At 51.6% G+C, this 13,241-nt stretch overlaps 1 protein-coding gene and 1 long non-coding RNA gene across 2 annotated transcripts in view; one reads left to right on the top strand and one right to left on the bottom strand.

Annotated features, from left to right (window-relative positions):
- Positions 1-13,241, top strand: part of STK10 (serine/threonine kinase 10) — a 32,966-nt gene that overhangs the window by 4,297 nt on the left and 15,428 nt on the right. The window contains exons 3-4 of the mRNA XM_019620304.2: positions 9,809-9,857; positions 11,495-11,644. Of these exons, the coding sequence (XP_019475849.1) occupies positions 9,809-9,857; positions 11,495-11,644 (199 nt within the window). The remainder of the gene's footprint in view (positions 1-9,808; positions 9,858-11,494; positions 11,645-13,241) is intronic.
- On the bottom strand, positions 5,577-9,801 carry LOC116217212. The gene is made up of 3 exons (XR_004161411.1): positions 9,066-9,801; positions 7,980-8,089; positions 5,577-7,894 (listed from the first exon to the last, which is right to left on the bottom strand). It is a non-coding gene; the product is annotated as an uncharacterized LOC116217212 (long non-coding RNA).

Raw genomic sequence — 13,241 nt, forward strand, 5'->3', positions numbered from 1 at the left:
GGGGGGGGATTGTTGTTACAGCCCACAGGGAAGCAGCGCTGTGCTGCAGGGAGAGTAGCCTTTCCTAAAGATGTGGAGTTCTGAGCTCCCTCCTGTCCCCCTCCCTGCTCTGAGCCAGGCGGTGCTGTGCACAGCGATGGGGTCAACACACTGCAAATGAGAGCTGGAGCTTTTGAGCTGCTGGCAGCTCTCTGGAAATCCTGTTCTGGGTAAAAGTGGGGCTTTTCCTTAATGCAGAGATTGACTTGAAATGATTTTGATAAAGCACCAAGGATGACTTACACAGCAGGCATATGACCATAGCAAAGCCAAGTTCAAGAGCACTTCTACAGGTAGCAACATGACAACACAAACTAGAAAAGAAGCCTTTGTGTATCATCCTCTATAGAGGATAACGTGGCAAAAAAAGGTTAGTGAAGCACTAATAATGCCTTGTGATTACATCCCTTTGTCATATATGCTATGGAATGCTTTCACAAAAGAGACTAAGTGTCATTATTCTGGTTATTAAAAGAGAGAGATGGGGCACAGACAGGAATTTGCCTAAAGTTTACCCAGCAGGTAAATGATACCTGGGAATGAGTCCTGTGTGCTGGATCCCAGTCCGGGGCTCTAACCATAAGGCCTTGGTTTTATGAAAAGAAAGCAGCAGACAACAAGCCTGTAGGCAAATTCACTTTCAAAGCTTTTTATAACTTTGTTTAGGAATGAATCTCAATGAGCCACATTCCCACTGGGCTGGCTTACCAAGGGAATGCTAAGCAACTGTGTTTGCATTTAAATGAATATTTATGAACTACCTGTGTATAGGAGACAGTGCCTTGAAGCACAGCTATGCCCCGGCATGAGTGACAGACTGCAGTTTTAGACATCTTTTTTTTCATCAGATATAGTCTGAAAGTTGTTAGCTGCGAGGGAGGGATGTCACTCTGCAGACCTTGTGGCCTCCAGTGGTTTCCATTGACTTTAAAGTCTGAAAGTTACGTAGCAATACCTTGTCCTGTGTGATGGATCTGGGCCTCTTCTGTTGTCATGCTGGGGATGGGCTGAATGAAATATTGCTTGTTGCCATGAGATCACTTTAGCTCATTGCTCATTTTAGCTATTTGTATTTTAAAAGATTCTGTGCTTTTTTTGCAGCCATCCAGTGCTGTTGGTCAGCAGGTTGAACTGAAAATGCTGATTGAGTTGGTGAGAGAAGGGGATCTCAGCCCCACTGCTCTGTGCCAGGGCAGACAGCCATCACCTCGGTGTGGTTTTTCTTGTTCCTATAGCCAGGGAGAGCAAAGTCAGGAACTGTGAATTCAGTGGGATTGCCTATTGCTTTATTGAAAGAAATGAAATGTGTGGTGCCTGCAAGAGAAAGGATGCTCATTGCAATGTCAAAACTCTGTGGTTATCCTAAACGTAGTTCTGACTTGCTCTACCAAAATTTCAGTAGCAGTGGAGATATTTCTGCTAGCCAGAGAGTGAGTGTTAGTTCAGGTAAATAGCTGGTCATCTCAGTGTGGTGTAGCTGTGACAGAACCCATCTGCAGTCTCCATGCAATCAGGAGGAAGCTCTGTGCTCGGGAGGAGTACGCTGTGCTCTGACTTTGCTCTTGGTAACTCCATAGGACTTGGTTTCCTTACTTACTGCCCTGTTTCTTTCCCTTATTGCCTATGAAGACAGACATTTTTTATTTCAAATATTTTTAAATATTTTTTCTGTAGGTTATTTTATTCAGAAGAGGGGAGGGAAAAAAAGGTTTATTATATTTAAAGCCTCTGAATGGTGTCCTTGTCTATAGGGAAAATTGGCAAGCTCAGAGCACTCTCTTACAGAGAGCTAATTATTTCACTTCCACCTACAGCATACTTGCTGTGTCAGGCAAGCTGCTGACATTTATCTCCTCTGCAGCAGCAGTGGATTGTTCGATGGCACAGCCAGCACGTGGTATGCAGGGTAGTGTGATGCTGGGCTTCCGTGGGTGCTCGTCCACCCATGGCAACTGGGCATGGCTCGTGAGCAACTCTAGTGTGCTGTTCCCCTCTTTCTTACGGCCCTTTGGCACATGTGAGGCATTAAACCTGGGGCAGGAGGGTGGGGGGAAGGCACTGCATTAAGCAGGCAACTGACGTGGCCCACTGACTTGCTCACTTTGCAGTTGAAGCTGGAGCCTTGGGCTTCAGGCTGGCTGCAACAGCAGGATCCTCAGTGTGGTTGTAAACAAAGCTGTGATGTAAAGGAGATGAGGATAGATGAGACCAAACAATGTTTAAAAACCACACATCCCCCTGTGCACTGGGAAGAGGCAGACTGTATGCAGGACTCCACCACAATGCTGCCTGGCTCCCTGCCCTTGTCCCCTCTTCCAGCCAGCAGATCTGCGTAACTGCAGTGTTAACCAGCAGAACTTGGGTTCAGATGTCAACCAGACGGAGGAAAGGACTTGCCCCTTGACAGAGTCTAAATGTGGTTTCTGTGCCTAAATATATCACTTTGTTCTTTCCATCGATGGAGCACAGCTCTGTCCTGTGGGGTTTGTGTTGGTTGCAGCTCAAGCTCCTTGTTCGTATTCGGAGATTTGTGTTCATCCCAAGCTTTTGCTGCAGCCATGTGGATGGGCTCAGCCGATCAGGGGGTGCATCAACTGAAGGGAGGCAGTGCATGGCGCAGTGGTAAGGGTGACCTCCACCCTGCTCTGGTGCACTCAGAGGCACCAGGGATCACTGCTTGCCCTGGAGCTAGTGACAGGGCACTGTGTGCTGTGACCTGTGTCAGCATGGCACTGATGAGGTTCACCTGCTGCCAGTCTGCCCTGAACGATGAGCTGGAGGCAAGCTGTGCTCTCTGCGTGCTGCAGGTGGAGGCTGTGCTGGCACCCTGGGGAGAGAAGCAGGCTGCCCTTGTGTCCTGGCTGGCTGTGCCATGGTCAGAGCCTTTGCTTTCCTGAGGTCTTCATCTGTCATTTGTCTGGGTGGCTTTTGGGCAGATGACCACTGATGTTCTTCTTGCGTCATCCTGTATTTGCTGCTACAAGTGTGTCTGGACCAAGCTTGTCCCCTCCACATTTCCTGCAGATCTTGGTCCCCATCCAGATGCTTCTGACCCCACTGGTGTCCTCTTGGTGCTGCAGTTTGTGCAGTTTGAGAACACAGCTATCTCTTACCTCCATTCTTAATTTTCCCTGCAGTGTGTCATAAGGTGAGTGGCAGTGTAGGATGGCTCAGAAAGCTAGAATTCAGGACCCAGTGAATGACTGTCATGGGTAACAGAACAGGAAACATTCTGCTCCTCTGGAAGCAGCCCTGAGGGCAGCAGGGTGATGCCTTCCTGGATTGCTCCATCCTGCTGCTGAGTTGAGACCAAAAGCCCTGGAGACCGTCTGGGCCCTCTGCTTGCCCTGCTGCTGGGGAGCTGGGGAAGAGCCCATCTCATCCAGGTGCCAGGAGGGCAGGCTATGAGCCATTGCTCCTTGAGTCTGTCACATACAGAGGAAGTCTAGACTGCTTCCTCCTGTCCCTTCTGCCGCTCTCCACCACCTTCATGCCAGGAGAATCACACGTTGTGGAGGGTGAAACAGTGCCAGTGCTGACGGCATGGGGAGACTCTGGGAAACCCAAGTTGGATTCACTGAAGGGAGTCTCTGTCCCACTCTGAAACCAGGAACTGTTTTTGGAGGTCTAAGTGGCTCACAGGGGGGCTCTGTTCCCCAGGTGGGCTCTAGTGCATGGCTGGGTGGGACAAGGTCTCGCCTACATGTTTACTCTGCAGGGCTGGAGAAGGGAAAGGAAAGCACTGAAGGCTGTGATGCCCTTTCTGAGGGCGGAAGGGTGGTGCCAGGTTTCAGGGCTGAAGTCTTCACTGTTGTGGTGCAGTACTTGGCCAGCTGAACAGGGCTAGGGGTTCTGCAGACACCGACCTCATGTGTGTCCCCAGCCTGTGTCCTGCTTAGCAGGATCTAGCAGCAAGGGGGGAAGGCTCTGCAGCTGCAGAGGCTGTTGCTTAATGCAGTGGCCTGTTGAAATGCAGGCGGTGGTGTGTGCCTTGTGGTTTTAACCCGAGGTGATGCTGCTGAGGAGTGCCCCTGCTGAAGGGGAAGAGGACCCAGACTTCCCTCTTTGGGCAATCCCCACGCAGGAGAGAGGGTACAGCTCTCACTGCAGGCTGAAAAGCAGTTCTGTGATGTGGGGTGTCTGCCCCTTCCTTCCTTCTCTCCTTCCTCCCCCAGGGCAGCTGGACCCAGCACAAGCTGGGCAGGACTGTGTACCCTGTGCCTTCTTCGTGAGCATGGGAACCATGACTGTCAGCTAGAAGTGCTGGGAGGAAAGAGGGATCAGCACAATGCTGGAAGCTTGGAGCTTTGTTCATGGCAAGCCCTTTAGCAGTCCTGCACCATGCTCCTCACCCACCCTTTGTGTTGGGCAGCTCAGCTCATTTGCAGCGCCAGGAGTGCCTGGAGGCAACTGGGGCCTCTGACTAGCTCTTTTTCTTCTTCTTTTTTTTTTTTTTTTTAATGCATGTCTTTGTTCTATTTCTTCCCCTCTTGTTCTATTTTGCTGAATATGAAGGATTTCTAGTGACCTGGTCTGTCTCCACCCACTGCCATTTGCTGTTTCTTCCGCTTTTCTGGAAGTGGGTGGGCGATGCCAGCAAAGCCCTGTGCTGGCCGAGGGCTGCTGTGCAGCATTACCTGCATCTGCTCATCCCCATCCTTGTGCCTCTCCCTCCTAAACAGGCAGGGTATTGCACAAGAAAGCTCTGGGAAAACGGATATGAATGAGTGCTATGAACTGCAACATCCCTGTGGGAGCTCTGAGCCTCCTCTGCATCCTGGAGCAAGGGGGAGGGAGGGGAGGGAAGGTGTAAGGCTGTGATCGCTGTGAATGTGGCAACCTGAAAAGCATTCTGCTTTAACAGAGCACAGTTTACTCTCCCACATGTGTTCTTCTAATTTCCCCATAGCGGGACAAGGCAGGAGAGCCGATGGCTGTGAAGGAAGGTGCAAAAGCTCACTGCTGTGGTGATGAAGAGCTGAGCAGCCCCAGCAGCATGGCAGAGCCACGGCAACACGTGGTGATGGGGCAGTGCAGGCACAGGATGCTGCGGGTTACCCGCTCCCCAGCAACAGGCTGTGCAAGCCAGATGAAACCCTTCACTGAAGATAGAGAGAGGAAATTGCTGAAGTTTTGAAGCAGTTTCATGGCCAAGCAGTGTGAACTGGGGACAGGTGGATCCTGGGGACGCCTGCTGGCACACAGGACTGTGAAGGGAGGTGGGGTGCTATGGAGCAGTCAGGCTGCTCGATGTGCCACTGCAAAAGCGACATCACAGCAAGAGCCCCAGTGCATTAGGAGTGTGTCAGAGTGCTCCTCCAGTTCAGACGAAGCCAACGTCCTTGTGCAGCCCAGTGTTCTGGTGGGAAAAGCCTGCCTAGGGCCCCCGCTGCCTCGATGAGCTGCCCACAGCTTTCCCAGCTTTTTTTTTTTTTTTTCTTCCTTTTGTCTGCCTGGAAGAGGCTTTTCTCCAGTGCTGTTGCAGAAGGGAACAGTTCATGGGCCTCTGCCCTCTGACATGCCAGTTGGGTGAGTAACAAGTTGGCTGAGCTGAGGGTGTGTGCTCTTAATTGGGCTTCAGTTAGAAACTTCAGCATAAGTTCAGGGACATCAGCTGTTCCACCCCAGGCGACTATCCAGTGTTTGGTGAAATACCTTTTGAGATAAGATTTGGGTTTGTTTTTGTTGTTGTTTTTTTTTAATTCTTTTTCTCACAGTGTTGAAAGTTCCTGGAGTTCATGCACCCAGGGCAGAGCCAGGCCTGCCTGGGCGAGAGGAGCAAGCTCTGCTGACCCCAGGAGGACAGCAGCATCTTTAAGTGTGTGTAATTTAAGTCATAAGTGGTTTCAACAAATGTACATATATTTATTCTCCTGGGGAACACCGTAATTGCTGAGCGTAGCACTCAGACTTCAGTTTGTTGTGTCTATAACCTAGGTGCCCAAATCCATGCTGTGCATGTCCCTCGCATGTCCCATTGGACTGCAGAGCAGGCGGGTCCCTTGGCTGAGCTGTCAGCGAGGACTGCTGGGCTCTGGCTGCGTGGGAAGGTCTGCTGTGTTTTTCAGTGACAGGAGCTAACAGTGAATATCTGCACGTGCTTGTGAGATGTAATTGCAGCTGCCTTTGGGCTTATAAATGCACTTGGGGCATTTTCGTTTTATATACAAACTGCTTTGGAGCAGAGGGAGGGCTGGTGCTGCTGCCACTTCCCCTCCACAGCGGACAGGCTGAGCAGGCAGCGAGGAAGTCCCTGGCTTTCTTGCATGGAGAAAGTCGTTACAAACAGTATGTTTGTCCCAGGCTGTTCTCTGGAAACCCTGCAGCTGGCTGTAGGACACTGGGCAGGGGGCTGCACACCCAGCACAGATACTTTGAAGGAGCTGCTTGTAGAATGCCTACATCGAGCTGCAGTGTGATTCACAGATACACAGGACTGTGTTTGGGCTGTGTGAGGCTGCTGAGGCTCAGCAGCAAGCCCTGTCCCCAGCCTCACCCATCAGCTGAGGGCAGCTGAGCACAGAGCAGACATCAGCTTGGCACAGAGTGGAGAGGCAAAGGGCAGCTCGAGATCAGCACTGCTGATAGCGAGGTCATGGATTCAGCCCTGCCTTGGAGACACGTAGACAAAGGTATTGTCTGCCTGTGAATCAAGGAATGTAACAACAGTCCCAAGCAAAGCATTAACCAGTAAGTCACAGCCCTTGGGTACACCTCCTTGTCGTATGGGCTTTTTGCCAGCAGGACTTCTGTTGTTTTTTTCAGTCCTCCAAGCTCCTCCTTCTTTGCAGCCAGAACAGTGAGGTGCCCATGCTGGGGTCAGTGCCTGGAGTGCTTGTCTGCCTGCTCCCAGCCACATAGGTACCGGCACAGTCCCCCAGCCTCCTGCAGCCCCCAGCCCAAGTGCTTGCATGCAGAAAAGGCTACATGCTGCTGACACCAAGCCTGTGTTCCCACCTGGCGTGATGGTGAAACTTTTTTTAAGCTGGCCCTGCTCCTGGAAGGAAGATTTGTACGTGTGGTGTATGAGCTATGGGATTGGGAGTTGGATTTATTTAAGTCAGGATTTCTGGGCTGAAATGAGCCCATTAGGGTTTTTTTGGATGTTCAGACTATATAACCACACCCGTAATTATTATTTGGCATCTCTGCCCTTGTTGAAAATGCATATTTTAAAATTTCATATATTTTCCATATTCCCAGTGGCTGGCTTGCTGCCTGCTGTGCCTGCGTAAGCACAGACATTCATGCTGTTTCAGAGGTAGTATTTCCCTAATATTCTCATTGCTAGCCTGTGAACCAGAATGAAACCCAATAGAAATGCACTACAGCCCACGCTGACCCAGTGAGGGGTCTGTCATGCTCTGCCCTTCCCCATGGAGCAACTCTCCCTCTGGCACATCCAGCTGTGCCAGTGGTGCATGCAGTGCCTGTGCCCTGGGGCAGGGATCCCAGCGTTGTGCCCACCAGGCTTGGCTCTCACCGAGCCCTCTGCTTTCCTCCCAGATTCAAAATACGTTCCTCGAGCTGGAGGCTCCGGAGAGGGAGCTTCAGGAAATGCCAGGCGCAAAGAGCTGTGAAACTGTTTGTTGGGCATTTGCAACATAAGCACCCGTGTCACCTGGATGCTGTATTAGCAGCTGATTTGAATTGGGCTGCTGGAAGTTTTGGGATTCCTGAGACTGCTCAGAGCCAAGAGCTGAGCCTGGTGGCACCGGAGGGCTTCTCATCAGGTCTCCTCTACTGATTGAACCTGAGGGTTGAACTCAGAGACTTCCCGTCTTTGGGCAGGTGATTCCCAAGGCTCCAGGCTCCAGCAGGAAAGGATTGCTCATGTGGGTGAGCAAAACCACAGCTGTGATTCAGTGATGAGACAGGTTAATCTGTGTGGGCAGGTTTCATGCCAGTTAGTGACGTGAAGAAGTGATGCTCACACTTACAGGTCTGAGCTGCATTTGGATGATGGTGGAGATCTCCATGCAGATGCAGTGGCAGGAGGTAACTTTTGCCTTTGTTAGTGAAGTGCTGATGCTATAGTTAATGGTACACACTCAAGTAAGAAAAAGTGAGATAACATCACCTGTTACTGTGAGGGCTCTGCTGTCCCACTGTCTTCCTCCCTGCCAGCTTTGTGTTCAGCTCTGAGTCAGCACAGATTTGTTCTCCTGATTTTCGAATCATTTGAGTGTCTTCCCAATTGCTTCTCTCCATCTGCCACTTCCCCAGCTTGCTCAAAACAATTCCCCCCCCTCCTGGCCTCTGCTTATTCTTCTCTGCTTCCTCCAACTGTGCCTGTGTAATGCTGTCCAACCTGTCTGTGTTTCTCCCAGCATTGTCTCTCCTCTCACTCTTGGACCAAGGCCGATTCTCACGGCACGCTCAGAGGTGTGCTGCATCTCATGTGGGTCCCCTCTCCAGGACAAAGCAGCCATGTCTTCCACCATTGTCCAGGTTAGGAAATAACATACGCTGTGTCCTTGTGTAGGAAGCACAGAATGAAGGCCTGGGCTGTAACCCAGCTGTGGCCGCAGATTTCAGACCATGGGGCAGAGCGAGATGGAACCTCCTCCTCTTGGATAGAGCAGTGCTGAGTGACGTGAACTTCCCATGAAGGGCAGTTTCAGCTCAGGGAGCTGGGCTGGAAAACACTGCCTGCAATGTACTCAGTCCTTGTCCTCAGAGTAAACTCTGGCATATTGCCTCTCGGGCATGTCACCCTGCATTGCTCTAGCAAGGAGTAGAAGAGCTTGTTGGGGCACTAGGCTGTGAAGTGTCTCTTGTCCTTCTTAACCCCTGGCTGCTTGAAATTTTTTATTTGCTTATCTAAGCAGCCCCATCTGCCTTGAACGTAAGCAAGGAGCTGGGGTCAGCACCGAGCTGTCCCCAAAGAAGATTCCAGAGGCAGGGCATAAGGGCTCGTGCTCCCTGCAGGCTGTGCATCTGTGGGCTGAGGTTTACTGGTGCTGGACTATGCACGTGGCCCTGTGTCCTGTATCTTGCACCTGTGGGACTTGCATCCCCAGTACCTGCAAAGTTTTCAAGTGCATTGTGCCATGTTTAGTGCCTGGTGGATGCAGCCCTGTGGGGCAGGCGGGGAGAGAGAGGGGCAGGCAGCAGTGGAACATGGGAGATGGGCAGGGTTCTGCTCGTGTCCCTGGGAGACAAACAGCAACAATCTGGCAAATGCACTGAACCTCTTTGCTCACATATTTTTCCCTCAAATTGCTCTAAGTCAAGAGAGCAATGAACTACTGAGTAATGGGAGGTTGAAAGACCCAACTAGCCCTTCCCATCCCTTCCAAACAAAATCCTGCCTGATTTCTCCCTGCCACGTCAGCTCCCAGCTATGACAGCTATCTCATCCTGTTGGCAAGGCCGTGTCTCTGGAGCAGCCTTCGCTCCAAAAGGCAATGGAAAAAGATGTAAACAAACACGGGGAGCGGAGCTGAGGCCGTCGGCTGTGGCTAGGCCTGCAGGTTGAGCTGGGGGCTGTGAGCTGCGGGATGGGGCCGTGCTCAGCTCCTGGGGGGCTGTGGGATCCGCCTGCAGGGCTGGGGCCGTGGTTTATGGTGGGGATGTGCCCTGGGGAGGCCTGGAGCCTCAGCATTGCCATGAGGGCACAAGGAAGGTGCCTGCGTGGTGTGAGCGCATGGCTTTGTTGTGCAGGAAGTGGCAAAATGAACGCTTTGTTTTTCTCCACCCCTACCCCGCAGGCTTGTCTTGGTGGCACACAGAGCTGACTGTAATTCCTCTCTCTTTGTTTCCCCAGATCATGATCGAGTTTTGCCCAGGCGGGGCGGTGGATGCCACCATGCTGGGTGAGTGCCCGGCCCTGGGGGGGTCCCAACTGCGTGGTGCCATCAGGTGCACCCCAGGACAGCAGGCAGCCCTGCTCTCCTGCTGTTGCTCCTCTCCCATGAGTTTGCCTATTTTCCTACCTGGAGCACAAGGTGTGGCAGCCCCTGGGTGTTTCCCAAGCTACTTTTGATGTCCTTTTGTGATTTAAATGCTGCTGGAATCAGCAGATCACAAGGCATGTGGGAGAAGGCAGTCTGACTGAAGGGCTTTAAATATTTATCTGCTTGGGGCAGGGGTGCTGGTTCCCACAGCTTCCCCGAGAGGGCTGAGATACTTCATCTGGGCTCGTCGTGGTGGATCTCTCAGGGTCTTCTCGCTGACTTCTCCGTATGATATCAGTCATCTGGAAAACAGCCCAAGCATCCAAATGAACTGCAGTTTGCAGCGATTCATGGAATCTTCCTGATTTTAATTCCTCCCTTCCACATAGTACCACTGGGACTGGGAGTGTGTGGGTGTACCTCAAAACCACCCCAGGGCTGTAGGGACCCAGGGAGGTGTTGTCCCCTCCACAAGGCCAACCTGCACTATTCCCTTTTGAAGCTTAGATAATTCCAAAAGCTTTGCTTTCTCTTTATTTCCAAAATTTGCACAGAACTGTTGCCCACAGCAGCGTTCAAAGTTCTTCCTTTGCCAGGCACTCCAAGGAGAGGGCTAAGCCAGTCCACCCGTCAGCCCCCACCCCAGCCAGACTGGAGCTGGCTCTTGCTTGCTCTGGTTTCAGCGTGCTCTGCTGTGCACCCAGCCATAGTGCAGAGGGGGGAACATGCATCGCAGAGGGCTTGGAGGGAGAGGGAGCGAGACTGGGCCGATGCTAACCATCTGGAGGTCTGACGATTTGCAGAGCTGCTGCTTTGGAAAGTGGTCTCAGATGGCGAAGGCAATCAGGAAGAACTCAGTAGGGTGGTCATGCCAGTAGTCACATGTCCCCCTGTCCAGAAGCAGGGACAGATGCTGGGGTGTGAGCTGCTGCTACCGTAAGAAAAACAGCTTAGACCAGTGCTCATCATTCCCTCATTGTAGTGGCAGTGTTCCTCTACTAATGCTGTGGGCAGGGGCATACTGCATTGCTGTGATAGAGGACAGCTTCTGTGGAAATGGGCTGACAGTAGGGCTGTGCACAGAGCTAAGAAGTGTTCTTGCTTGCATTTAGCCCTGCTGCCACCTGCAGCTGAGTTCAACTCTTTGCTCCCTGCAGCATCATCCTCTAATGTTCCCATGCCAGGTGAAACCCAGCTTGTCTTCAGTGACCCAGTTCCCAAACAGACACGGATCTATTTTCCAGTCATGTAGGAACCTTGTTGTGCAGCAGCCCCTGCAGCCTCACCTGCCTCCCCATCCCCATTGTCCACTTCTCCCGGACCAGGCAGCTCAGCTGCGCATCCTGGGAGTGAGCCATGGGTCAGGAGCTCCAAGCTGAGTGCTGGCTTTGAGAACAAATTACCCTAATAAGCTGATTTGCATTGGTCTCTTGCTGCTTTGACACATGGACAGTGGTTTTTATATGGCCTGACAGGATTGTCCATGCCTTACTGAGGCTCAGGGAGAACACAGCTTGAATCCCTGCCCTGTTTAACAGCCCTTTCTCCCCTCACAGAGCTGGACCGGGGCCTGACTGAGCCCCAGATCCGAGTGATTTGCCGCCAGATGCTGGAAGCTCTCCACTACCTTCACAGCAAGAAAATCATCCACCGGGACCTGAAGGCCGGCAATGTGCTCCTTACACAGGATGGGGACATCAAGCTGGGTGAGCACAGGGTCTGCGTGAGTGCTCGCTCTGCCATGCTGCTGCTTCTGTTAGTTCTGCATAGGGAGGCTGCTGTGGTGCTGTGTTTCAATCTAACGTGGTTGGAAGTGCTGGATGCTCTCTTACGTCAGCTGCATGTATGGGAGCAAGACTGGGGTGGCGTGCACATTTTGTTGCCCTGCTTCTCTGCTGACTGATGAGCTTAGGGAGGAAAAGATGGAGGAAAACTTTCTGTTATACAGTGGGGCAAAACCACCATCAAACTGTGTGCTGTGCTTAGCTGAGGAGTTCTCTCAGTATCTGCTGCAAATAGAAATCTGGTGTTTTCTGTAACCTGGTAGGGGGTTAAAGATTACATTGGGAAGGAAGTGGTTGAGAAGCATCGCTGCCTGGTCCTGAGCAGGTGTCTGTGGTCAGCTCTCAAACATGGTGTCTGCAGATGGGCTGCTGGGAGCAGAGATGAGGAAGGGATGTTAATGCCTTCCTTCCTGGCGATCCCAGCCTGTGTGTACCCCATGTTCTGGCATCAGGTAATGGCTACAGCGAGTGTCCCCAAAGCCAGCTGAGTGCAGCACCTTTTGGTGGAGGGTGCAGCACTGCAGGGGCTCTATTCTAATCTATGGGAGTAGCATGGAGCAGTGAGACCCCCAACTCACCCCGAGCCAGAGACTTGATGGATTTTCCTTTCATGAATTTGTTTAATCGTGTTTTGAAGTTGATTTCTAAGCACTTTGGCCTGCTGAGCATCCTGTAAAGGGTGCCAGTTGGCAGGGCTGGGAGTTGAAGGAATTCATCTTATCTCCAGAGCAGGTCTGGTGGTGACAGGGTGAGTTGTGCCAAAGAGAGTCTTTGCCAATTCACTATAGGTCTGAGTTAAATTGATGTCCAACTAGTTGCTGGAGGATGAGAAGGCAGCTTCCTCATTGGATCCTGGTTGGAAAGGTGCAGATCCCTTCTAGAGCCTGCCAGGAGGGTGCCAGGAGCTGTGGGTGCTCATGGAATGTGTCTGTGGGTGCCAGTGGAGACCCAGAAATGGCCCATTAAATGAGAACCCTAGCGTAGGCAGCCCAGGATGCTGCAGACCTTCCTGTGTCCATGTACTGTGCTCTAGCATGAGAGAGGTGCTCTGCTGCCTTGAGCCAGAAGGGACCTACCATTAGGGATGGACAGCAGCTCCTCTGTATGTCATTGTTACCATCATGGAGAGAAAAGGCACCTGGGGTGGGTTCAGTGCCTTCATCAAATCTGACTGGGTTGGCTTGGCTTGGCTTCAGCAGCTGTTTGTGGGCCACAGTCGGGGAATGGTGTCATACAGTGGCTGTTGTGTACAGGACTGTAAGGGAGACAAAGAGTACAACAGTGCTTTGTCTTTTGGGGAGTAAAATGAGACTCTTTGCTATGAAATAGTAGCGTTAAAAGAAATTTGTCATGGAGCTGCTTTTGTTTGTTTGTGGAAAAGATCTCAACTTCCCTCTAAATACGTAAGGTTTGGGTTACAGCAGGGGTGACTTGTTCTGTGTATGTCATACATAGTACATGGGTGGGAGAGGTCCCTGGTGGTTGTGTACCCAAAAGCAAATTTAATTTCTGATGCTCA

Source organism: Meleagris gallopavo, chromosome 15 (genome assembly GCF_000146605.3).
Source record: "Meleagris gallopavo isolate NT-WF06-2002-E0010 breed Aviagen turkey brand Nicholas breeding stock chromosome 15, Turkey_5.1, whole genome shotgun sequence".
Classification (NCBI taxonomy): Eukaryota; Metazoa; Chordata; class Aves; order Galliformes; family Phasianidae; genus Meleagris; species Meleagris gallopavo.